The sequence below is a fragment of the Thunnus thynnus genome, chromosome 14 (genome assembly GCF_963924715.1).
Source record: "Thunnus thynnus chromosome 14, fThuThy2.1, whole genome shotgun sequence".
Classification (NCBI taxonomy): Eukaryota; Metazoa; Chordata; class Actinopteri; order Scombriformes; family Scombridae; genus Thunnus; species Thunnus thynnus.
The window spans coordinates 26,391,597-26,418,411 of NC_089530.1; the positions used below are offsets into that span (position 1 = coordinate 26,391,597).

General features: G+C 41.9%; 1 protein-coding gene across 9 annotated transcripts in view; it reads left to right on the forward strand.

The window, feature by feature from the left end:
- Positions 1–26,815, forward strand: part of ehbp1 (EH domain binding protein 1) — a 155,561-nt gene that overhangs the window by 62,823 nt on the left and 65,923 nt on the right. For 8 of the 9 annotated variants that reach the window (XM_067610727.1, XM_067610717.1, XM_067610719.1 and 5 more), the window contains 5 exons: positions 15,621–15,799; positions 16,645–16,693; positions 23,109–23,927; positions 25,765–25,806; positions 26,106–26,252. In XM_067610727.1, coding sequence (XP_067466828.1) covers positions 15,621–15,799; positions 16,645–16,693; positions 23,109–23,927; positions 25,765–25,806; positions 26,106–26,252 — 1,236 coding nt within the window. The remainder of the gene's footprint in view (positions 1–15,620; positions 15,800–16,644; positions 16,694–23,108; positions 23,928–25,764; positions 25,807–26,105; positions 26,253–26,815) is intronic. The other variant, XM_067610718.1, reaches the window with a different exon arrangement.

Genomic DNA, 26,815 nt, shown 5'->3' on the forward strand with positions numbered 1-26,815 from the left:
TGAAGTATTTTGTGTGTGTGTGTGTGTGTGTTTCCGCTTGTGTGTCCACATCCAGTGGTCCTTACATTAGCTTTCTTTCCACCTGCACAATCCCATCTTCTGCCCCATTCTTTATGCTCATGAAACTCCCTAGCTCCTCATTTGAATATAGGTATTTGTTTATTGGGGTGTTTTCGTATGTTTATTTATTTATTTAAATTAGGTAAATCATGGCTGGGTCTAATTAAATGGCTGATGGTCACACACACTCACGGCAGGAGTCAGACCAGTGGTGGGGAATGATTGGCTGGGGGTGTGGGGGTAGGTGGGGGTTAAAAATGTGTGTGTGTGTGTGTGTGTGTGTGTGTGTGTGTGTGTGTAGGGGCTCAATGGGCCTGTGTGGGGCTTAAACACAGGGGGCTTAACTACAGCAGAGCGATCACAAGGGGGTGTTGACCCCCTGTGCACACACACCCACACATGCAAACACACTCTGTACAGTTACTTATACCCACACACACACACACACACACACACAGGTCCCTCCTCCCCATGCAGCTGGCTAGCTGACTGTTTTAGTGTAGCTGGGCGGTGATGCTGGCCGTCCATGTAATTATGGCACAGTGCCTTTATCACCCAGCTGCAGTTGCCTGTGACCGTGGGTGAGGGGGCCTAAACCACTTTAATTACCCAAAGCCAGTGGCCTGTGGTGGGCCACACTTCGCCAAGAGATGCCCCTGCCTCTGGAGCTAGGGGTGGAGGGAGGGAGGAAGGGGGGATGCAAAGAATGAATTGTGGGTGAGGATTGAAGAAGGAGGTGGGGGGGGGGGGGGGGGGTGCAGTGAAGGAGAATAGGTGGAAGATAGTGAAGGGTAGAGGAAAGGAGAATAGTGGGGGGAAGAGAAAGAAGATGGCCAGGGAATAGTAGAGAGAGAGATAGGATGTTCACAGTAAACAAGGATAGGCCTACAGGGTTTGTTGACATATACAGCTAGTGTGAATAGGTTTCTTTTTCTTATTCACACCGAGCACTATGACACACACACATACACACACGCACGCCTCAGCCATGTGTAGGCTGTTAGATGACCTTTGAATGTATGAAGTCAGAGAGGATTAAGAGGAGACATTCCCACTATGAGAGGCCAAGACGAAACCAACACATCATCGCACTATGAACGTGTATGGAGTGTAGATGTGTGCTTGTGCTTGCATGCATGTATGTATCTTCTCTTATAGTTTCTAGCATGCCTGAGGCTCAGTTCAGCGAATATGCACCGGGGCAGTTGTAACCTTCCCCCAAAACACAGCTAACCTCTACCTCTCTCATACAATAGGTTTCAAGGTGTGTATTCTTCATTTATATTTATCTCTGCCAACTGTTCTTGTGGGCAATAGGTGTGTAGGACCAAGATAAACACACAGACACAGACAACTAGTCTAATCTCAGAATGTGAATAGAAATTCATATATCGAAAGCCGCCATACTCGGTTTTACATTTACAACCTGCCCCGAAGGGTATGAAACGTCTCATACATGTTTTGTTGAATGAAATCATGTCTTTTGCAAACCAAGAGATTAGCACGCCTTATATCACATTTACATTTTTACACATTAAGTCAGTGCAGTTGTAACATAAGTGCAGCAGTTTAACCACCTAAGTTACAACCAACAAAAAAAAGTGACAAGAGTAAGGGTCAGAGTCTTGGTGCTCAGATAATATTCCTGTGCTCCTGGACTGATATTTAAAAGATATGAATTGAAATAAGAAAAGCCAAAGCAATAAAGGTATGAAGATAAGAACAAGGTACAGCAAGGGAGAAGAAATTAAAATACTTATTCATTATACACCCCAAATTAATGTCATATTTTGGTTTAGCTAATCTCCCCTTCAAAGAATGTATGAATTCAGAGGAGGGGAAGTAGAACATTAAACTTTGTCTTGGATGTAGTTGTATCCGCCATGTCATTGCATTAAAACCCCCCCACTTCAATGCCAGCTTGTGAAAAATCAGGACATCTACAGGACATATGGTGTGCGTCCACTTCCTCTATACACAGGTATTACACATATGGATTGGATTTACATTAAGCTTTAACAAGAGCTCAAAGCTCTGGAGTTTTGCCAGTGGAGCACACGTTCATCACTAGCAATTTATGGACAGGATAACCACTTGAATGCATTTGTTGAAACACCTGGCAGTGTTTTCTCTATATGCTTTCAAGAGTCCAATAAAAATACTGTACATTTTCAGTGTTGAGGCATTTCATTCTTTGACATTTATTACAACTACAGCTATCTGGGCTTCCAGAGCTGTTCTTGTGTCAAAAGCTCCTGGTAAATTAACATGCACATGACTCTATGAACATGAATACACCCATCTGGAACAATTCTAAGGTTAGTTTTAAGTTATTCCACTGCCGGTGTGTGGAAATACAGGTCCTAGCATTGTGGGCTCTGCACACACACAACAGCACTGCTGCTAAAAAAAAAAAATCCTTTGGGAAACTCTATGTGGGTTAACCATTGTTGAGGTTTTTAATCATGAGACCATGCAGGGCGACCTGTGTGACCAGTGGAAATGTAGTGCAAATTTACATTTACAATGTAAGGTCAGTGGATAGAGATTTAAATGTAGATGTTCAACCTTCAGCACCTATAAAGGTTCCAAAAACCTTTGTTTACTCATCCATGATGCCCAATGTAGGTCCTTTCACTATGTCATAGGGTCACTATATATGTAACACATGTCTTTACCTTGACTGCAATTTTTACCTCACAAGCTTCTTAAACTATTGCCATCGAGCTTTCACGAATGCCACTTTGAACTTTGAGTATACATACAGTATAAAAGCTACTTTTTCTTATTTTTGTTTGTAAGCTGAGTCCGTCTTCAAGTGGATGAAAGTGGCACTTCAGACCCTCATTAGATGCTTCATGGCTCCCACGCCGATGTGTCTTTCCGTTGTCCTGTCTGCGAGATATAGATCCTCAAAGACGTCAAGTTTAAGTTTAGCTGAGAAAGTGCTAGAAGGATGGAAATGTCTGTGGGATTAATTTAAATGAACAGAGGGAGTTCCTGTTGGGCGGGTTGTGAGCTCTGTCTGGTCTGATTCAGTCCATCTCTTTTCCCTGGGGCTGATTTCACCCCTCCCAGTAATTCAGTGATCCCCTGCTCCTCCTTCTGTTTCATCTCCATCTCTATTCCATAGTCAAACCGCTCTACACTTAGATGCTCTGATCTTAAGATTTTCATCAAGTTTCCGCTTCATGAATTATTTGCCTTATTTTCATATAAAGAAAAGTTGGAAGGCGACATATATCTGTGGGCAAAAGTTTGAACAAAGAAGTTCTATATTAACTTAATATTTACACAAAGAATCTGAGAAAGAGTTCAACTTTTAGTTGCTGGCATTTACAGTAGTGGGCCTGACAATACATGTACATCCAAGAACTGTCGATAGCTTTATGAAATACAGGTTAATGGCAAATTGACAAAATGTATTTTACATATTTTGGTGTCCTGGCCAATCAGTAACCTTTTTTTTGTCTATTACTTAACTGTACCCTTTGTTAGTATCATCTAAATCCATGTGCTTTTCTTAGTACAAACTGATAAAAAAGGTAAGAATTATAGTCTCAACCACAATGTAACATGGTGTCTTTAGCACATTTCCCTCTATCTCTTTCTTTTTCGCACACACACCCACTCTTTACAGAGGTGAGAAAGTGAACCAACACCAGAGGTATGTTTTCTTTCTCCCCTTCAGTTGAAGGGCTCGTGTGATTACTTATGTTAATCAAAAGGTTCAAATTAAATAGTTTTGGAGGTTGTGAGAGCTCCTGTGCCAGGGGGAGACAGAGGCCAGAGCTCTCCTTCCTCTCCCAGACTTTGTTTTCATAGCCCCTCCTTCAGTTCAGACTACCTCGAAATTGAAATTAGAATAAATTAACATTATTTAATTGAGTTCGCAGAAGGCTGCGATATTTCTTAATTAGCTTTCACCGGGGTTCGCGGCAAGAGAGGACCACATCCACACTGTGAAGTGTTACTGAGGTTGCCGTGACGACTGAGGGATGTTTTTGGAGGACAAAGGGGAGCCCAAGAGACAAGGACAGTCATCTCTTGTCTTCTGATCTCTACCGGCTCCAAGGTCTCTCATCTTGTTATCATTATATCCAGTCCAAAGTTATTCCATCTTCTCTGACAAGTTTGGAATACCTTTTCACAAAGAGTCTCTGATGTAGGACATAAAGAAAGTAAGGCTCATGGCCGAATGCTTTTAAACAATGATCAAATAGATGTTATAGGAAACTTTCTTATACTTAATATTCCTCAGTAGTTGAAATTTTACAATATGTGTCCTGTGTTAGGGCAAAGAAAGAAAGCAACACAAAACATTGTCAAGACATTATGGCCCTTAGTGGGAGTCTTGGTATTTGTTGTTTTTTTTTTATAAGGGAATGCAAGTGTGAACCATTAGCTCCTGATAAAGGTGACAAATGTATTATAATGTAAGCATTAATTTTAAAAGGGCATATCATTGTCATAAATTAAATTTAGTTGTCTTTGCTTTTTCCCTTTAGTTCAGTGGAGATGAGAAAACACTAAACATCTTATTGCTTGATCAAGGTTAATTTTTCTGGGTAAAAAGCTCAAAGTTTAGTCACACTTCAGTACAGATATATCTAAATATATTTCCCCCCAGTAATTCCAGTGCGATTGTTATAGCTATACAACTGGCACTTGATTTGTATAGCTACTGTATATTGTTGGGTTAAAGTAATGGATCAGAGGAGTCTTTGTGTCTCATTTCAGGATTCAGAACTTCAGAACTTGTAATCAATATTAGCAGGGAAACGGTCATAGCGGTCCATTTCTGAGACCGAGGCATTGGAGCCTCACTGGTTCCCCTTGGCCACATTGGCCTTTCCATAAGCTGTGTAATATTAGGAGAATAATCCTTGAGAGGAGTAAGGCTAAGTCAGTACTTCTCAATGTTTGCCTTTTCCCAGTGAGGACCCCTCCCCAACTCTTATTTGCAGTCTCTGAGTGGTCTGTCATTGGATCTTGTGGGAGAGAGGAGACCCAGTTTCTTCTCTCATGTAGTTTAGGTCCAATCATCAGGCTTCCTGTTGTCGTTTCATGCTGCAGGGCATCGCTGTCATCAAGTTGGGTAGAAGGGTATAAGACATTACTGACTAATTAACAATCTCATCTTTTAGTTTTCTAAATAAGTCTAAGTTGAGAAAGGTTATGGGAATGTGTAGATAAGGTAATATTTTGGGGTAAGTTGTGTAACTCTGACATCCAGAGAAAGATAGAAGTTTAAGCCACATTTTAAAAGACTTTCCAAGAAGTTGTTTACTCAAGGAAGAGCTGATTTACTCAGTATAGGAATTCACAGTGTTGACCCTGAAGTCTCACAGGGCAACAGATATTAATATATCTAGCCATTTTAAGTGAACAAATAAAAATCAAATGTTAATATGTATTCAGCAACCATTCCAAACTCAATTTTATACACAGTTTCCATGAAAAGAAAAGCATTTGTGTGTTGTGTGTGCTAATGTGCAATCGTGTGTGTGTTGTGAGGGATATATTTTGATCCAGTTACTGTAATGCGGCTATCATTTTTCCACCTCTTCCTCTGTTGGGTGCATGTCGAGTTCACAAGTTAAGCACTGCGAAGAGCTCACTCTCCTCAATACCCGCGCCGACTGGTGTAAAAGGGCCTTCCGCAAAGCGCCGCTTGTAATCTGCCTTTGGTAAGTCCTCCTTAGTTTTATCTGCCAAGGATTACCTCACAAGCTGCAAGCAGGAGAGAACGAGGGAGACGCAGAGCAAGAGGGAGAGAAATGAAAAGCAAGTCAAACAGAAAACGATGAAGATAGAACAAAATGAAAACAAATCGCTGTGTAATCTCTGAAAGAGAGAGACCTGCTTTAGAGTTGAAGGGAAGTTTCCCTTGCCACTCATTTAGAAAGGGAATTGACTAATCCCTCCATGATTGATGTCTGCTATGAGAGGCTCTATAGCAGACTAATAGGGCTTATGAGGATGACCAGAAAGTCCTTTGTGTGTGCGCCTGTGTGTGTGTGTGTATATATGTGAATGAACCAAACCTTTTTGTCTTGTGTGTCCCTCTATCCAGTGGCCATAGAGGCCAGGGGTTTGAATGACATAGCGGCCGAAGAAGGGGTAACTTTATCTTAATCTGGTCTTAATCTGCCCCAGTCTTCCAGGTGTGTGTGGGCTTAAACCCAGAAGTATCCAGGGTTTTGGGGTGAGGTTTAAGGGGGCTTCACATGAGGAGATAGAAGTCCATGCACTTGAAAACTCCTTGGACCCCCAGAAGGTCTAAGACCCCCCACACATTCTTGAGACCCGCACTCACTTAGACATGCCATACCTTACTCCTGTCATCCTTAAGTGGCCCCCACTACATTTTAATTGAATTAAACCAACCGTTCTCCATAATTTAAAAAGGACCTTAGAAGTACCTTATGAATTAGTCTGAGAGATTCTTCTTTCAAATTGGGTGCGTATGTCTAAATGTGTGCGGACGTGCGCGCACACATGTGCACTCTTGTGTCTGTGTTTGAGGAAAAGAGAGTGAGTGTAGAAATGATAAGGCTTTAATTGCCTCTTTATAAAGCCCTCCAGCACCCTCCTCCTCCTTTGGACTGTTATGGTATGCAGGTGTGTGTTCTTATGTGCTGTAGGAAATACTAAGTGGCATTTTCAGTGCTTAACTTGTAGATATCTGAGTGAGATCATTCCCTTGGCTTTTTTTATTTGAGGCACTCTTGTAGGAGATCAGTCGACCTCAACCTCAAGAATTGATCATACAGTCCCGTCTTGGTCATAATTCAGTCAGAACAATCATACATACAGTGGGTTTGCACACTCAATAATGTCTTCATATCGGCTGGATCTTTTGTTTGAATGCAGCAGGAGTGACGCCAGTTAGCAGCTAATGTTGGTTTTCTACTTGGAGTTGAATGTTTTTCTGCTGTAACATCCGTTTCTATTCACCTTAACAGCAACAGAGAGGTTTAACAGGGGAGTTTTTTTTTTGATGTTTAAATGTTTGGCCAAGCTAGCAACATGGTTGTCAGAATGGGAATGTCTATCCATTGGTTGGTCATTCCGTCGGTCCAACGCTACTCCACAGAGAAAAATATTGATGACTGCGGGATTGATCGATTGACAGACATCGAAGAGAATGAATCCTAATGTCTTTGATGATCCCCAAACTTTCATCTAGCACTATCAGCAGGTCAAACTGTCAGCTTTAGCCACGTTAGCATGTTAACGTACTAAACACTGTATGCCAAAAAATAAATTTATTGAGGTAAATTGTGTAGCAAAGGAGAATTATTAGATTATTTGCAAGTTAAGATTTGTTGGTGCCAAAGTCAGGAACTCCAGCTCCATCCACAATGTATCAAAAGCAGATATACTAATGACTATATGGCCACCTGGGTACCTTTTCTTAATGTGCGAACCTACTGAAAGTGTCAGTAATGTTGTTTTCCTTTGCAAAACTTTGTCTCTACTGTCTTTATTGATATCTCTTCCCGCTCTTTCTGGATGCTCTTGTCGTACTCCTCTCTATTTTTCTCCGCCTATGTGTAGCATTTTTCCCCACCGCACCTTGCCTTCTCCAGTATGTGTGTGTGTGTTGATGCATGTGTATTCTGATCAGGAGTCAAAGGGGTGACTTTGTAATTATGTTCATTTTAATTGGCTGTGCTATCACCCCTCTCATCACTTTGGAGCCCACGCTGCGCTGGACAATGGCAGTCTGTAGTCGGGGGGTGTGCAACTGCTGTGTCAAGACATCCCCTAACCACGCACGCACACACACACACACACACACACACACACACACACACACACACTGTCAGCCTCTTTACCTGCAGAACATAATTCCTAAAGTGGCCTCCTTAATGAGTTTTCCCTGCCCAGGCTTAGATTAATTGATAAATGGCAGCGTTATCGGCGCAGCTGATCTCTGAATCCATTGCACCACTAATTTGTTTGTTGAAGATGGCAGTTAAAGGAGATTAATGCGGTATAGATTTATGAGAACCCTCCCCCTTGCTCTCCCTCCTTCTCTTCCTTCTTCCAAAGCTTATTTGTCTGAGAAGGATGAGGAGGTGGAGAAAGAGAGGAGGAAGAGCAAAGAGGCGGACGGCCTTTGGATTATTTTCTGGATTCTTTTGAAATCCTAGTTTAAAAGATGAAAGATATAAAGGATGCATACTCATGATCTCAAGCGAAATTCATTTGCGTGGTCAGTAGTATGTAATATTCACTAGTAAACATCACTCTGGTCAGTCTAGTAATGATTGTGGAAATTTAGTTTGAAGGAATGTTTTATGTATAATGCAAAATGTGGCTCCTTTGAAGTTAGTCTCTGACAGATATGCTGCGATGAAGTCACATCAGATTTATTGTAGATAGAAGCTGCCAGTACAGCTGTCTGCCAGTGTTGGAAGTCTGAAGTATTAACTGTACCTCATGACAGCACTAAAGAGCATCACAACATCTAGACAGTCACTGTTTTACATCCAACAGAGGTAACACGTGAATGCTTGAGAGTTCAGAGTGCAGCTCTACATTTTGCTTGTTTCTATATATCGTGGACGCAGGTTAAGAAGAGTGTGAAACAACAGCTGAGACTCTAATGGTGTTGCCATAGAATCGACGGTTCAAGAGGAGGCAGGTGGACAAAACAGGCGTTGAACTCTCTCGCTCTGAGCTGGTGAATTTTTCATAAAACATTGCTGAGACCTCATGTCGTGAGGGTTGATGGGGAGCTGGATCTGTGTAACCCATAGCAGGGAAAAGATGGAGAGCAGAATCTGGTACAGTTTTACCAACACTGATGTTGTCTCATTTTGTCCCTAACTGGATCCCATCTTCCATACCATTGACCCCCACCACCCCAACCCCCATTACCGCACACACAGATATACACACACACACACTCAATCCCATACCTACCCACCCTGCATGTCTTTTTTTTTTTTTCTCTTTCTCAGCCAAAGCTAATTTGCAGAGGCGTGAGTGTGGGTAATGCTACTGCCGTTTCCATGACAAGCTAAAGCCAGCGCTTACACCGCATTATGCCCCTGTGTTACACGTTCGTCGAGCGAGCGGGCGGGTGGGCACACTGCAAGCTGGCACAGTCACTCCTTTGTCTGCTGCCTCCTCCAAACTCTGTTATTTCATGATGTTTTTTTTTTTTTTTTCTATTTTTCAGTGAATGGTTTTTATTTCAATTTCAAGCTGCTTTTGCATGGTTATGCCTTTGGAGCAGAATAGGCCTTGGAAGCAAAATGGTCCTGGAAAAGGAAACCGCTTTTCCTGATTTTTGCATTTTACATCACGGTAGCCAACTGCCGAAAGGCCTTCTGTCTTGGCCTGCAGGTTCACTGCTAGATGGGAAGTATATCTGCTTCTGAGCGAATCACTAGCAACCCCCCCCCCCCCCAAAATCACCATCATGGTGAATGTATTTACATATGTATTTTCCTACTTTGTCTATTCGCACAAAGCTACAGCATAAATACAGAGTTCGGTATTGCCTGGCTGGTTAGCATAGCAGCCGAGTGCCTTGCTCAAGAGTAGCCGATTCAGCCTGTCATAGATTCAACCTTCCCTGTGAGCTCTCAGGTGTAAAGGCTTATCATTCTCTCTCTGCCTGCTCACACACACATGAAGCCTGACCTAACTAAACAGCGTCTACATGCACACACACTTTTCTCTCACAGCTCTCTTTGGAAGGAGCCCCTCCTCGCTGTGATTACAACAGTAATGCGATATTTCCTTTGTATGTTAATATGTATTATTTTTCACGGTACATTCTCTCTCCTCTCCTCCTCCAGCCTTTTGTCACCCCCTCGCCCCCCCTCCTTTTCCCTATTGTTCCATCCACTCCACATCTCCATTTACATAATTGAACTTTTGATTGGACTTTGCTCCCTCCCCTCTGCTCTCATGCAGGCAACGTTTGAAATCCGAAGCACAATTTCATGGGTAAGATGACGCGAGGTGATCATTCTGTTTTTTCCGCTTCATCTTTTTCTAATGTGAAGACGTCGGACATAGAAAAGCCCAGATTAAACAAATTGCTTGTTTTGATTGAAGGTGCAATTAAATAATTGAGCATGTCGATGGTTGGAGCCCAGCCAATCAGATGGGAGCTTTTCAGTAGCAGGATGGACAGGCCACTTAAGTGCACAAACCTCATCCTCTTAAATGTGAACAGGTATTAATGTTTTTCAAGTGGGTGTTAGTGAGTGTTACTGTGTGTTTACCTACTTTTTCTAAACCGCGTCTAGCCGTACAGTATGTCTCTATGTTTTTGCCCGTCTCGTATGTGTATGTACATTCAGTTCAGTGTGTCTGTCTGTGTGTATGTGCCTGCTGTTCAGTATCAGTGCATTAGAGTTTGAGTGTGTACGCGTATATACAGTATGTGTGGTTTCATACTGTAGACACTGTTGTCATTTGGAGTGAGTCTGTGTGTTTATGTGTGCTTCGCTCTATGTGTGTGCGTGTGCTTGTGTGTGTGTGTGTGTATGTGTGGACTTTTTTTTTTTTCGTTGCCGTAGGCTCCTTGAGCGGATTACAAGTTTTAAAGAGTATGAGATTCAACACCTCCTCAAATCTGACACTCCCTGACACTGCTTTGAAGCCATGAAAGTGAGATTGGAAAGACACGGAAGCTCTTTTCTCTCCACAGAGTCGTGGGTTTATGTCATTGGGTTGAGGCCAGTTAAATTTCCATTGAAGCGTTATGCCCCGGAGTGAGAGACAAAGCTGCCACTTAAAGCGTTTGACTTGTATCTTTTTTATGACTCTGAAAGGCCAGTTTTAATGGCCTCCATACTCTTAAGTCATCTAATTGTGTTTAATGCTATGCAACTTTATTTACATTTGTCCATCGTCAATAAAGGCAACAGGATCACCCAGCAGTAGTGTTATTCAGCTTTTTGCCTCTAACTCTTCAGTTGTCCATCAGTAAAAGATTTACCTGCAATAATCAATTACATGTCCTTATTTTTTATTAACTTTGTGGTTGAAAAAGAGCAAGTAAGGCTTTGTTGAAAACTTTTTTCACAAAATCATTGAGATAATAAACATTAGGATTGTAATCTTAAAATTTTTTTGATTTGTGAAACTGTCTTAAAATGTTTTAAACTTAACTTAGATGTACTCTACACTGTCTCAGCCATTTATAATATTGGTGAAGTAGGACTGTTTAGAACTGTTAAACTCATTGTAAGTCAGTGGATGTTTGCAGTTCCTCTAAAAGGTATTTTAAATGACTTTTGCTCATATAGAGAACATACAGGATACTGGAAAATTGCCCAAATCTAAAAGCTCTAAAAGACTTCCAACCTCGTTGCAGAATTGTTCTTTCACTTAAGCTCAAAGATCGACCTGTGACAATTTTCTAATTTTCCATATCATGGTTCATCCGCTTACTTATGATTCCAGATCTCAGATCACATCTCACCCTCCCAAAATAACATTGCTGACACCAAAAATCTTCTTCCCGACACTAGTACCAACAGGAAACTGGATGCTTCCAATCCCAGGTTTCCTCCTATCTTGTCATTCAGGCATTGTAGTGAGCTTAACCCCCCTTCTTTCTCTCTCTCCCATCCTTTTCCCCTCCTTCCATTTTCTTCTTTCTTTGCCCCATCGGATGTATGTTGTTGACACTGAGGCACCAGGAATAATGGAATCTCTTGTCAGTGGCTTGTATTTTTCACCCAGGCTGTTAGGGCTGTGTATAATAGTAGCAGAGGAGGAGGAAGAGGGGAGGTTATGTGCCACTGATAGTAATGAAGGTTGCCTTTTCATTTTTTAATATGGAATGTTTGTGGGCCGAGGCAATGCTCCTCCGCTAATCCTACCCTCGAGCCGAGCTAGCTACATGGCTGTGTCAGTGTTGCACACACACATCCAGTGACATTCACACAGACAGATAAAAGACAAACACACACACACACACACACTACATACATGTGCACACCTTCCTCCAGGCAAGACAGCAAACTGTTTGATAAGTCAGGGTGCATTTCTGCTCCTCATGAAAATTTCACTCCTCCCGTGTTTGTGTCTTAGGGTTGTGCAGTCTGTTACTGTAAAAGAAGATATGGTATTTGTTCCATATTTGATGGATATGAAAGCTTGAGCGCGTAGATGCATTTATAAACCTTTATCAGTAAGGAGAGTAATGAAACAGTCTGGGCTGGCGATTTGAGAAAATTACATCAGTCGGGGTTGTTATGAACGTGGGGTCACTGCTTGGCGTGCGCCACCGTTGTTGGGTGAATACCACGCCGCTTCTAAAATCTAAAAATTGTCAGGAATGAAGAAAAGGATGCATAGTCTCGTTGAAGCACGTGCATTTTTGGAATTACATATTCGCTTGGTTTAACAGAGATGTTTAAAACCCTCAAACTGATCAGTTTTTATCAACACACTGTCCTCATCTTCTGTATGTAATTAATTAGCAGTGTGTGTGTGTGAGGAAGTTTTTTACTTTTTTAAAGTGCAACTATTTATTTGTTTGTGTTTATTTTGTCTGTTGGCTCAGACACTTGCATATGGATAGGTGGTTGGGTGTGTATACGAGAGTGAGCCTGTCTCGCTGGCTAATGTACGTTTATGTTTTCCCACTGGCTATGTTACTCAGGTGTGTGTGTGTGTGTGTGTGTGTGTATGTGTGTGTGTGTGTTTTCCGCCGGCTAGGGTGCAGGGTCTGCGGCACTGGAGTGTGCTGTGTGTCTAATTGCTTTAATAGCACCTGGTGTCTAATCCCAGGTAATTAGAGCGCTCAAATTAGACAGCTACTTTCCACCGTCACTTGAAAAAGCAGAAAAGGAAGGCCTGGAGGAAGACCATTCCACACTGAAAGTCAACAAACACACACACACTTTTACTGATGCACACACAAAAACAGTGGCAAAAACAGAAGACAACTGGAGAAACAAGTTTAGTCCAGTCGGCCAACAATGAATATATGCACGTATGGTATTTTAGTCTGAATAGGCACATTATGTTAGATTTGTCAGTGATATATTTATGTTCAATGACAACATTATTTGTCCTTCTTGATAGGGTTAAAAAGACAATTCCTTGTTTATGTTGAACTCTCCTTCTCCTTCCATGTACAGTAATCGCAACTACGTTGTAATCGGTATTGACTTTCTCACTTTTTGTATTGTTTTTTCCCTTTTCTCTCTTTTTTTTTTTATCCATTTGTTTGGGTGGCACGCAGGCATTGTCGAGGCCGCCTAAAACGTGTCTGGAGAAGCTGTGGGGAAAGGTTAAGGCCCTCTTTTAAAGATGAGCCGGAAATGTCAAGTGTCCGCCCCTCAGGCTCCCGCTACCGTCTCCCTGTACTGAGACTGCCGTAGGGGCCTGCATGACTCACACAAGCACACACACACACACACACACACACACTGGTACAAAGGTTAGGAGTTGCTATTAGAGATGGCCTCCAGTCTCTTTCATCTTGGTCCTTGTGGCATCTCAGCAGGCTCCAGGCTCACGGTCACAGGTTAAACTACAACAATTGAAGAGCAAGAGAAGACATCCAGGTTCTCAAAGACTACAGCTCACTGGCTAGTGTTGTTACAGTCTTTTGTTTATGCCTGTTGACATTACAAACAATTAAAATTTTTATTTTAGTGTCTTAAACTCTGTCAACAGCAAGGAAAGCCAAATATCTAAAGGGCTAGTATAAAGTATATAAAGCAGATGTGAAATTTTGGTTCATATAATCTTAAAATTGGTCCTGGACAGGCATTCAGACGTGTAGTTGTACACTTCTGGGGCTCAGCAGTAAGCTTGAGCACATGTCCTCAAACCACTCCTCCATATATTTTTGCAATTTTCAAATGTAACAAATTCTCTTTTTTTAATCTATTCTATGCCCCAGCAAAAGCTAGTTGTCATGGGTTCAGCAAAAAACTTAAACATGCTCAAGTCAGTCAGCACGTCAACACTCAATTGCACTTTTTCCCCAAAATTTGTAAGGATAGTGTGTCTGAAGTCTGAGCTCCCATCACATCTCACTTTCTCGTCCTTGCAGTAGCAGAAAGAGGCCAACAGAGGGAGTTGGTTGGCCACCGCTCGCCTTGTTACAGGACAGAGGCTCAATGTGAGCTGTCTTTTCTTCAGACCCTGACTATGTGTTTTAAAAACTGGGTTAACTCGTTATGGTTGTCATTATCAGCCTGTGTAAAACTAACATCTCTTTCATTCACTTTTCACTACTAAAGGTTAAGTAAAGGTTTAATTTTGAACTTTTCCTTAACCATCTTGTTCTAGTGGGATTGTCATGTGGCAGTGAGAGCTGCATCATGACTACATTCGCATATTGCATTTGTCGTCTGAGTCAATATTGTACTAAAACGTGCGCAATTAAAAAAACTAGAGACATGGTAGACTAACTGTAGGACTTGACTTGTCTGTTCAGTCATATTAACTGAACATAAAACCTTTAAAAGGTCTTTAATGTGGTTCAGTGAAGCAGATGCATTTTCTAAAAACTTGTAATTTAACAAAACTACACTATATCTTCTTAAATTTTCAAATTTATTAGGATTGAAAAATGTCATATTTTTTGTAGTGTTTTAAAACCTTTAAAAAGTCAAATCAAGTTCGATGAAACTTGTTTATACACAATGACATATTGTTAGTAATATGTTAATGCTATTGTCTAACATACAATAGTAATATGCACTTTTGAACACATTTCATAGTCATTCTGTTCACGGGCCTCTAATGCATAAAATCAAATCTCAATGACATTTTTGCCATTTCTAACCAGACACTCCAAAATGATCTGAGAGAATTAGCCCATATCTGTCCCTCCATAAACAGATTAGTGAATAGCCAGCGGAATAATCAGAATAGCATTGGTTCTGCTGGCTGTTAGAGGAAGACCAGTGTCTCCATGCCACCAAGGATTTGTGGGATTTGGAGTAAGGGAGAGGAAAAGGCTCCTAATGGTGAAAGCGTTCGACCCAGATAAGACTTCAAAGGCGGAGCTAATTAATAAGATGTTTACATTATCCACGGTCATACACTGCTTTGTGAATGACCCTTCATTATGGCGTGTGTCTACGTGTGTGCGCATACGTGCACGTGTGGGCTCATTGTATGTCAGTATGCTAACACATACTGAAAAGCTAATTGGATGGGAGAAGTCGCTAAGTAAAACGTTTTGTTTTTTTTTTCTTTTTGAAAAATAATGAAAGGAGCTCTGAGGTGGGGGGAGGGGGGATGGCAATGTGAGCAATTACAAGAATATAATTTGCAAAATCTTTATTACAAACTAATCTGCACAAAGTGTAAAGGGTTGGTGCAATATTCTGTGAGAGGTTGTTTTTATTTTATGTTAACTTGCTTGAGAAAGTGATGTATCTTTCCAAAGTTGTCTGTCATCGATATTCTCACAATCTACAGGGAAAAATTATAATGCACAGTGTGCAATATAATAGATATCAAGTGTTGCATAATTTCTCAAAAGATAAATTCAAAAACTCTCTTTCTTCCTCCCTTCCTCCTCCTCCTCCTCTTCCTCTCTCTGCCTGCAGCCCAGCCCCGTCCCAAGCCCGGTTCTGGGAGGGAAGCCCAACGCTAGCCAGTCTCTTCTGGCCTGGTGCCGTGAAGTCACCAAGAACTACCGCGGGGTGAAGATCACCAACTTCACCACCTCCTGGAGGAACGGTCTGGCCTTCTGCGCCCTGCTGCACCACTTCAGACCTGACATAATGTACGAGACACACACACACACACACACTGAGAGAACGTTAAGGACAATATTAGGCCTAGAATTAAGACCAGCAAGCCAAATTATGGTTAAAACTAGACTGTTGAGTCCTTGAGAGAAAAAAAAAAACATAGTAAGTAAAACTTCTAGGTTGTTAAAGGTCAGGGGGAAAGTCTTATATGCTTACATTAGATGAAAGCTCTTCTCATTTGGTACCTTGGCATCGTATTTGCTCACACACAGTTAACCTGTCATCATGCTGTGTCCTTGTATACATCATTTCTGTCTGTCTGTTTGAGATGAAAGATGCGTACACACTTATGCACGCGGACGCCATCTGTCACTCTCATATTTTAATACAGAGTTGCATGTTTGCCGCCAACACTAATCTCGTTGTTCTCGTGTGTGCTTTGTAATTGTGTGTGAACATTATGAGTGTCCTGTGTGTGTGTGTGTGTGTGTGTGTGTGTGTGTGTGTGTGTGATTCCTAAAATGTTCCTTAAATTCCATAAATGTTTAGTGTACAACATATGAAAAACCTGCAGACATGAAGATAATTTATCAAAACTGTGTGTGTGTGTTTGTGTGTGTGTGTGTTTATGCTTGTGTGCCACGGCATTCCTGTGTGTGTTATTTTACATATTTTCCACTCTATTAGTTCTGTTGATTGCACCGCTATGAAATTGCATGTTACAGTTCTAATGCCATTACATGTGACGCATATTTAAACACACCTCTTTCTCTGCTATCTCTCTCTGTCTCCCATTTTCTCTCTCTCTCTTTCTCTCTCCCTCTTTTTTTTTTTCCTCTGCCTGCCTCCTCTCCGACCCTCCCCACTGTTCTTCCAGAGACTACAAGTCGCTCAATCCTCAGGATATTAAAGAAAACAACAAAAAGGTAAGAGGCAACCACCGCTGGGCCCTTCACACCACTTAGCTCCCTCCCATCCACATCTCCATTTGGCCTTATTTAAAGATCTGCTATTAATCCCTGGATATAGCGTGTGTGTGTGTTTACGTGACACATGAAGGCAGGCAAATGCGTGTACTCACAGTTACACATACGCACTACAGCCAGAATGTTATAATGACAGTTTTCATAAGACGTCCCCCCCCTGCTGTGATGTGTAGACGTGGCTGTGTGTGAAAGGCATAACTTAGTCACCTGGCAGAGGAGAGATGGTATCTTAACTCAGCAGCCTGCTGGGAGCTTACTGAACAGCCTGTGTGTGTGTGTGTGTGTGTTGATGTCAGTGTGTGTATATAATAAGAGCATATTTGTCTCGTATTGATTAGACTGTAGACTGTTTTGTTAGTACGTGTGTGTAAAAGACTGTGCAGGAGTGGGTTTATTGGTGTGTATCAATTGTAATCCACGTTGGCTTGAGTATCACTGCTTCTTTTGGTTTCTCCTCTCCTCTACTGAATAACCAATTCTCTTCATAAAGCAAATGTACCCCACACCTATTTTTCCTATTTCCTATGTATTTGCCCTATGCCATCATATCTGCACATTCACAGTTTGGGGTGCAGACTCGCTCACATCACCATTTTCCCTCGGTCCCTCCGGCTCTTTGCGCGCACATTCACTTTTTTCCGTACACACTTGCAGAACACACAAATGCACACTGCTGTTTTTTTTGCTCTGTTACTACACACACACACACATATATACACACCGACACGCAGACGCCCTGTCCCCTCTTTGGCCCCCGAGGGCTACACAGAACGATATGCGTCGGGTTCCTGCAGCTTGATTTCCTCTTCTCATACACACTCTGGCTCAGCGATAACCTCTGGTGGCCCTGTTAGGCATGAATGCTACCCTGTTGACAATAACCACAGTGGAGGGAAAGGGAGAGACCCAATCCCATATCTGCTAACTGCCCCTCACCCCCCTCCAGGTGCTCAAGTAGCCCTGAAGAAATTGGTTAGATATAAGTAATATGGGAATATGCCGTAGAAGGTGATAGCTGGAGAATAGTTGCAGCACTGTACCCAGCGTGCTGCGACCAGCTTTCTGTATAGATCTACGCTAGCTGCTGTTGTACATGTGGCCGAGCAAGCCGAAGTGCACAGAGGAGACACAGGTAGATATCGCCTAACTGCCCCTCTTTCACCTCCTGCCTAAGTGCTCATGTAGCCCTCAAGAATGTGGGTATATATATATATATATGTGTGTATAAGCAACATGGAGGATATGCCTGACCAGGTGGAAGCTCATGAATAGTGTGTCTAGTTCTTGTCTAACCCTCTTGGCAGGTTGAATTTTATTGAGTCACATGTAGGAAGTTGTGACTAAGTTGTTTGAACTTAAAGCCTCAAATCCAGCGTCATTAGTAGAAAGATATATGTTGTGAAATGTGGAGTAAGAAGACCATTAAAAAGCCTTTGTCTTCATGTGTCCTGTTTATTGGCCTCACACCTAAAATGATGTGCGCTGTACTGGCCCAGTCAGGGTCCTGTTTCACCTTAGACAAGTCAAGGATTCAAATATTTTCAGTTCAGAAAGTTAGCAACCGGTGAAGCGGCTGATTCTCGTTAATTTATCCAACAAAAACAGATATTAATAGCATTTTGTGCTTCACGAGTCTTAGTTTTTCCTTACCTGCGATGAGTCAGACACTGGTGGTTTGTGTCAGTTTATTTTGATTCTCAGATTAATCTCATGTAGCGTTAAAATTTTCACATAAACTGATTTGTGCTGACGTCGGATGTGATGTCTTCGTGCTTGTTGTTAGTATGTATCCAGTAGTGCATCATAGCTGCACATGGATTACACTCGGCGTTGTATGTGGCTGTAAGGAAAGAGGAGTAATGCGTCGTGTGGTGTCATGTAGCACCATGAAGGTGTTGAAAAGAGGAGTGTCCATGATATTGCCAGCAAGAAAAGAGAAAGCTCTCACACTATAACAGGCACAGGTGAGGACAGCATAGTGTGGCAGCTTAAGGACCCCAAATAGCAAACAGCAGGAAGAAAGAAAACATTTAAAAAATTTAATTAAAATATGTGAAGAATGAACAGCAGTGGAAAGACACTTCTCTTTTATTCACAATATTTTATCAAGTTATGTCATAAAGAGTTATTAGGATGTATAGGATTTATTGACTGGACAGCAGAAATGGAAATGTATAAACTACACCTATCTCTGCTTTTCATGGCTAGTTGATAGACATGCCCCCTCCTCCTTTCACTGTCTATCTGTGAAGAGTGATTGCAATGAGCTTCGGACTGTGCTGAATTATGACAGATAAGAACAATCAATATCGGGGGTAGGTAGAAAAAAAAAAACAGTGAATATTTAGAAGATACACAGACTTTGAAATGATCCTTTATCAATGAGTATGTGTATGTATGCTAGTTAGTGGATGATTGTCTCTTTCAGGATTTTGCATGTTGAGAGTATTGTGTCTTTGGACCTCTTGCTTCTCAGTCATGTTTGTTTTGTCGGTGTGCTGGTGTGTGTGTGTGAGTGTGTGTGTGTGTGTGTAATGAGGCCAAGGAGAAGTCATTTGTCATGCCATCTGATAGTGTAGCACCAAGCAGCAGGCTGAAGCGCCCTGAGCACAACCGTGAGGGGTTGGGCTGAGGGGAGGGGGGGAGTTGATTGACAACGATAGATAGCTGTCAGTCACTGAGAGGGAGATGAGGGGGAGCGGGGAGCAGCGGCCTGGGGCAGGCAACGGTGACATTTAGTCCAGACCCAAAGCTTTTGTCAGTTGGATGATGGAAAGTGAGGAAGAACAGATATTTTCCAAAATATTTGACATTCATGTTGGACAAAAATGTGGCTCTAATCAGTGAGTGTTGAGCTATAAAAAAGATGAAGTCTGCTGACAGGCTCGTTCCAGTTGTTAATAACTATGCATAAGAGCAGAAATCATCATTTATAATGAGAATTTCTTGTAACAATATGTTTGCAATATAACATATAAACTAACAAATGGATTGCAATAAACTGTTTTACTGTAATGCATAACAAACAAAAGTCTTCTAACATGTAAAACCAAAGTTTCTATAACCCATTTTGATAGTGTTAAATTATAATTTGCTTGGACTAATTCATATATATTAAGGCTGCAACTAACAACTTTTCTATTCGATTAATCTGTTGATTATTTTCTCAGTTAATGGATTAGTCGTTTGGTCTATAAAATGTCACTCACAGTTTCACAAAGCTCAAGATGCAACTTTAAATGTCTTGTTTTGTCCCGACCAACAGTCCACAACCCGAAGATACTCAGTTTACTAACACAGAGGACTAATGAAACCAGGAAATATTCACATTTAAGAAGCTGGAACCAGAGAATTTCAGCATTTTTTTCGTCGTTGCTTTAATGCATATAACAAAACATAAAAGATAATATTGATTTATTGCCCAGCCCTACCAGAGATGTTCTGCTCATTACAGAGAGAACTTTTTTAGGTGGCGAAAGATAATATTAAAAGTACCAAGCAGTAGTAATAAGTACTACCTAGTAATAAGTAGTTAATTTTTTGTGTGTTATCATCAGTGTTTTACTTTTAAGTGATACAACATTTTCGGTAATGCCAGGCTAACTTTTGTTGCACATGCTATAGGCTATCACCTCCAGAAAACATTTCATCTAAATACAACCAGTCTTCCCTCTAATAGTCATCAGTGTCTCGGTATGACATCATCAGCACTCGTCAAGCTATAAGAGAAGATATAGAAAGAATGAAGCATGACACTGAGGTCAAAAAGACTGTAGCAGATGTCAAGACTAACATCGACCCTGAAACAAAACCCAGTTCGAGAGCCTCCCTCCCTCCTTCCTCCTCGTACAGCTCTCACTTTCTCCCAGTCTCGCTCTTTTCTCTCTCTCATTCTTTCATTCTGTCCCTATTGAGCAGCAAAGTTGTCGCTCTCTTTCACAGCCTACCCTGGGCGAGAGGGGAACAATGCAAGCACACTTTGCTCCCCTGAATACGTGTTAGAAACCCAATCAGGCCCTCTTATTCCCCATATTCTTTTTCTTTCTTTTCTGTCTTTCTTTTTTTCTTTCACACTCCCTCTCTGCCACAGGAAGGAGGGGGGGGGGAACTTAAACAGGCTCGCTGTAAAGGCAAACTCCTCTCTGTTCTCTCTTTTTTCTTTTTTTTTTTTTTCCTGCCGTCATCTCTTTCTTCTTGCCTTGTCTTTGCAGGCACAAACACATACACACACACACAAACTCGCATACCCCTCGTTTCCCTGTGCGAGTATAGATGTTCCTCCCATTGTTACCATTTACATCAATAGAAAGGGACAAAATAGGTGAGAGTGAAAAAAGACTCCTCCTAACAAAAGACGTCATAATTGATTGTAAATTGAGAAACATCTCAGTTAAATGCACCACCTACTTAGTCTCCCTTTCTCTCCGTCTGTTGTCGTGTCTCCAGTTCTCTCCATCTGTGATAGAAATAAATACAGTTGGAGAAATAAAATGAACGACATCAAACAGGGTTTGTAACTGGAAGGCCACTGAGCTGTGCTGAAATCGCTTCCTTGTCGCCTACATAGTTAACACTCATTAATTTACTCTGCAGTGAGTGGTCAGTTGATTTTGAGGACTTATGAATAAGGCTGCAACTAACGATTTTTTTAATTATCAATTAATCTGCCAATTACTCGATTAGCTGATAAATCATTTAATCAATGAAATGCTAAAAAAATAGTGGAAAAATGTCATTCACAGTTTCAAAGAGCCTGCATTGATGTCTTCAAATTGCCTGTTTTGTCTGACTGACAGTCCAGAATATTAATATATTTAATTAACTGTCATATATGATGAAGAAAAATTGCAAATCATTAGATTTGAGAAGGTGGATCCGTAAACATTTGGCATTTTTGCTTGAAAAAAGACCGAAACAATTACTTGATTATCAGAAATTGCAGGTTAATTTTATTTTGATCAACTAATCAATCAATTGACAAATCGTTGCAGCTCTACTTATGAATCATCATCATCGTTTAGTGTTGCATAACATTAATTTTCACATCTACAGTATTGCAGCTAATCTTTGTGTTGTGGGATAGTTAACAAAAAAATAGTGTACATGCTGTTTACTATAGTGCAAACATTTTACACTTACACATTTGGTGCTCAAACAAAAAAAAAAAGGTGTCTAAGAAATCCCTTTCTCTGAATAACTATTACAGTTGAGGGGCCTCTGAGCAAAACATGCAACTCAGCTCATCATTGAAGTAGCTCAGGGTCCTTCAGTTAGACAGTTGTTTACTACAAAGCTCCCAAATGACATGGTCCAAACGCAGAGCAGAATCATATGTGCTCAGCTGATCTCTTCTCTGGATAAAGTAAAAATGCCAAGAAATGTAGAGTTGGAGGAAAGAAAAGGACTTATATTTAAGCATAGCAGAGTTGAAAAGAGTAATCGGGCTCTTCAAAACAATCCCCCGGGGGTAAATAAAGGTTTAAAAAAAAAAAAAAAAATACACAGAGGAGGTTCTGGAAGTCAGAGAGGGAGACGGAGAGAAAGAGAGAGAGATTGATAGACTGGGGAGATCTACGGAGGCAGTGAAACAAACGAGAGCTGCAACAGGTTGGAATTAGATCAACACTATCAAGCAGGCCAGATACAAGCTGTGATACCTGGGAGAGATGGATGGGGAGGTTGTGTGTGTGTGTGTGTGTGTGTGCGGGAATGGAGGTAGTGTCTGTGTGTGTTTGTGTGTGTGTGTGTGTGCTGTTAATCTATTTATTTACCTGTCATTGGCTGCGATAATGGTTTTCATCCCTTCTCTCTCTCTGTCTCAGTCTATCTGGTGATGGGGGATTGGGTTTCGTGTGTCGCTTGATAATCAAACCTGTATTTTCTCATCAGACTCTAATCAGACCAATTACACGCGTGACGGAGAGCGCGGGCAGGTTGATGTAGGGGAGCGATAAGGACTCGCGCGCACATTCTCACACACACATACACACACACACACACACACACATACACATTGGGATTAAGCGCTCTGCCTTGGGGTATCTGCGTCTCTTATCGGGGACAACCATCCCTGACGTGACCTGTCAGCAGTCATGCCAAAGGTGTCTCTCACGCACAACCACACATGAGCACATACACACATGGATCATACATGCAATGCACCATGCACCAAATACAACTTATGTCAGGAAAAAGAAACCAGACTTCTTCTATCTCACCAACTATTGTCACCCTTCCACCCCCTCAATCCTAGATGTAATGTGGCATATTCTTTCCTTTATCCAAATCTTTTTCAAACAGGTAGGCGTTATTTGTAACATGACAGTTTATCTGTGGTGTCTTTTTTTTTTGGCAGGCGTATGATGGGTTTGCGAGCCTGGGCATCTCCCGTCTCCTGGAACCATCTGACATGGTGCTGCTGGCCATTCCTGACAAGCTTACAGTGATGACCTACCTGTACCAGATCCGGGCCCACTTCTCCGGTGAGGAGCTCAACGTGGTTCAGATAGAAGCCAACAGCAGTCGCAGCACCTACAAGGTGGGCGACTTTGAAACCGATACAAACGCCTCCATAGGCCAGGACAAGTTCTACGCTGAACTCAATGACGTGCAGCCGCGCCAGGCTGACTCTTCACCTGTTTCATCTGCTGCTGGTGTTAACACCGAATCTAACGGCACTAAAGGCGCTGAGGAAGAGGCGATGGAGCCGGGTTGGAAGGCCGAAGTAGGAGCAGTTACAGCCAGCTTGCAAACAGCAGGGCCTTTGCAAACCTCACCTCCTGTCCCATCACCACGCACAGCATTGGGCACCTCCTCAACAGACTCGACCCATGTGACACCGTCAGGCTCTGAGGACAGGGGGAATCTGCTTAAAGCCCACACTTTAGACCTTAGCGAGTTACCACAGAGGGTAGATAGAGAGATGGAGAAAGAAAGACAGCAGTATGATGAAGTGGGAGAGAAAAGGAGAGAGGGAGGTATGGAGCCGGGGTCTCCCACCAGGAGAGGAGCCCCTTCCTCCTCTTCTCCACCACACCAGAAGCTGGGCTTCTCCTATAACAGGGACGCCGACCTCATCAAGAAGAAGAGGGCCAGCCTGCGTCACTCGGAGTCTGAGCCTGCCTCAGACACCAGCTCCCCTCCAGTCAACCACACAGATGTGCCCCCTAAACAGGTAAACACCCAGACAAATAATGCTATTGTATACAAACAACATGAGAAAATGTAAATGCCACATTAGAAAAATCTAGTTCCAAATAGCTAAAATACATTTATTTAAATGTTAGATCTTTTTAAAAATTGAAAGAAATTTAAATAGACACATAACTCTGTCAAAGTGTTATGATTTTGTCAAAAAGGAACTCAGATTCTGTCTCTTCAAAAGCACCATAACTGTTTTCACTTTGTACTACCATTTGAGACTAGTTATAAATAAGAATAACTTTTTGAACATGTTGAATAATTAATATTTTATGCTTCTTCACCTGATTTTAATAAAAGAGAAGCAAAGCAGCTCACTTATTGCTGGGATGTAGACACAGGAATGTGTTCAGTGTTTTGAATATAGTTAAACGTGTCCTTTAGGGGTCAGTAAGAGATACATTAAACAATCTCAAAGCTAATTATAAATCCTCTACGTTAAACAACCTCTGGATCAGGTTGTGTGATGTACACTAATTCTCATCCGGCTACTTAAGTCAGGTATTAAGATTCTGACAGTGTTTACCTGCAGGTAGCTGCCTGGCCCCTAAATGGATTGTTCAGGTTTTTATCCTTGCACCCTCACTTTGATTGAAACTTTCACAGCTACATCAGTCATAAGACAGAGGATGCGGTGAACATTCATTCCCTCCTGGCACTCGCTAAGCTTCAAATCCCGACCTCGTTGATGTCATTGCAGAGATGACCGTACCGAAATTCTCCCGTTCTGCATTAGATGTTGTCGTCGCCTGTCTCGTTGCCGAGACCCAGACACATCGAGGCCGGGCCCTTAACATGTGGCAACTATAGAAGGCACCCAGGAAAACCCCCTGCTTTGACATTTCATTATATTTTTCATTATATTTCTCATCCCTTCAGTTGATGGCAGTTGGCGCCGTGACTGCTCAGGCGTGGCGACACTTTGCGCAGAGCACACCTCATCTTGTCTCACACACGCACCTGTATGCATGTGCGCATACACTCACACACAAACACACATTGAATACATTGCTGCCTGTGTTGGTTAACCCCAGATTACCGCTTCCTGTTTACAAGTCGAAAGGTCACGGGGCAGGTGGGGGGGCAGCAGGAGGGAGGGTTTGGGGGGGGGGTTATGACAGTTATGACATCCCATTTTGATCTGCTGTTATCTAGCTAGCAGGATGCATCCTCGCCTGCACCCAGGTCAGATTTGACTTGTTGAAAGGATAAACATGTTTCATTGTTATAAACAGCTTGGTTGTAATATTACTGTGTCTAAGCCAAATGTAGAAGCTGTGTTTGTCCTGTATGCATCCTGTTATAATGTAGCCAGGATTACCTTGCAGATAAAATCCAAGGCTAGGTGTGTGTTTTGCTTTCTTGTCAAAGCCGTCATGATCTCCACGCTACTGGACCCAGACAGTGTCGTGAGCCCAGCTTGTAGGCTGGCCCCGTAATGCCGGAGTGTCCTGGAGGTCCTGTATATCATGAGGGGATATACCCTGCTCGTACATTACGGGCAGCTTGTCTTAATCTCTTTATACATCTGTTTGCTTACTGTACAAGAAAGAAATGTGAAAGCTTGCTATGTAAAGATGTCAGTCAGTGTTCATGTCAATGGCATTGCTAAATTCAGTTAATTAATTTGGTAAGAATCATGTGTTAAAACATTATCAGTACAAACTATTATTTGTTACAATTTAGAACCTGTAAGTCTGCAAATTTGATGTGTTTTTGGTATTTTTCATGTATGTATGTACTTTTTTATTAAATAGGTCAGCTAATATTTTATCTACACACCTAGTTAATGCTGTTTTCTCTTTTAAAAGGAGCCAACACCTGCCCCTGTATCAAGTCCCCCAGCTGAGAAGGTGAGTAAAATTTTGAGGAGAGAAGTAGACTGTTGATACAATATTTTATATGTAGATACTTTATATTTCTAGAGTCACAAACAGCTTTTCCTACCATAGACTTGCAAAGAAGCAAGAGTGTGCGAGAATCTAAAAGGACTAATTTCTCATATTCAATATGTGTACTAGAGTACGTTTAAGTGAACAAAAGATTCCTTATTTATGACACAGTTTAATTGGAAGTGAACTGTACCCAGTCCTGGATATTGTCATTAGCATTATTTCACGTTATCACACTCAATCGCTGTCTGGTCTCCCAGAAGGTGCTGTCTCGTCAGGAGGAGCTGAAGGAGAGAGCCAGACTCCTCCTGGAGCAGGCCCGCAGAGACGCTGCAATGAAGGCCGGCAACAAGAACGTCCCCAACTCAGCTGTCACCGCACCAAACAGGGCCACAAATGTCAGCGATGTAAGTCAAAGTGCTGTCTGTGTGTGTGTGTGTGCTTGCATTTATGGGACTGAAACGGTTTACTTTCCCTTTCTTTGAAGAATGATACTGTCTGTCTGATATAATAAAAACAAGTAGGTCAATTCTTTGGTCATTTTAAGAATTGGAGGAGCTTTAAGACACATGGGAAGGAAATCTGACAGGAAGAAGTCTCTACTTGAGGCCCAGTTTGAGTCAGCCTGGGTTTTCAGGTTTCAGGTTTGTCTGACCTCCTCTGTGTGTAGTAAGTAAAGGCTGTCCTGAGTGTGAGTTGTCTGTCTCTGCCTCTTTGCTCCGTGCACTGGAGTGTTGTACAGCATCACCTCAGTGTGCAGGAACAGCCACTAGAGTGACCACCACCCTCTTCAACACCCTCATGTCACTTCCACAGTTCCGTATTTGCTGCTTGGTACACTTGCAAAAAGCTAGAAAAGCCTGTCCAAGATGTCTCATCCTCTGGCAGTCCACTTTGTTGAACACTTTATGAGAATGCTGGGAGAAGGAGAGAAGACTTTTCCTCATTAACTTCTGCTCAGACTCTCTCG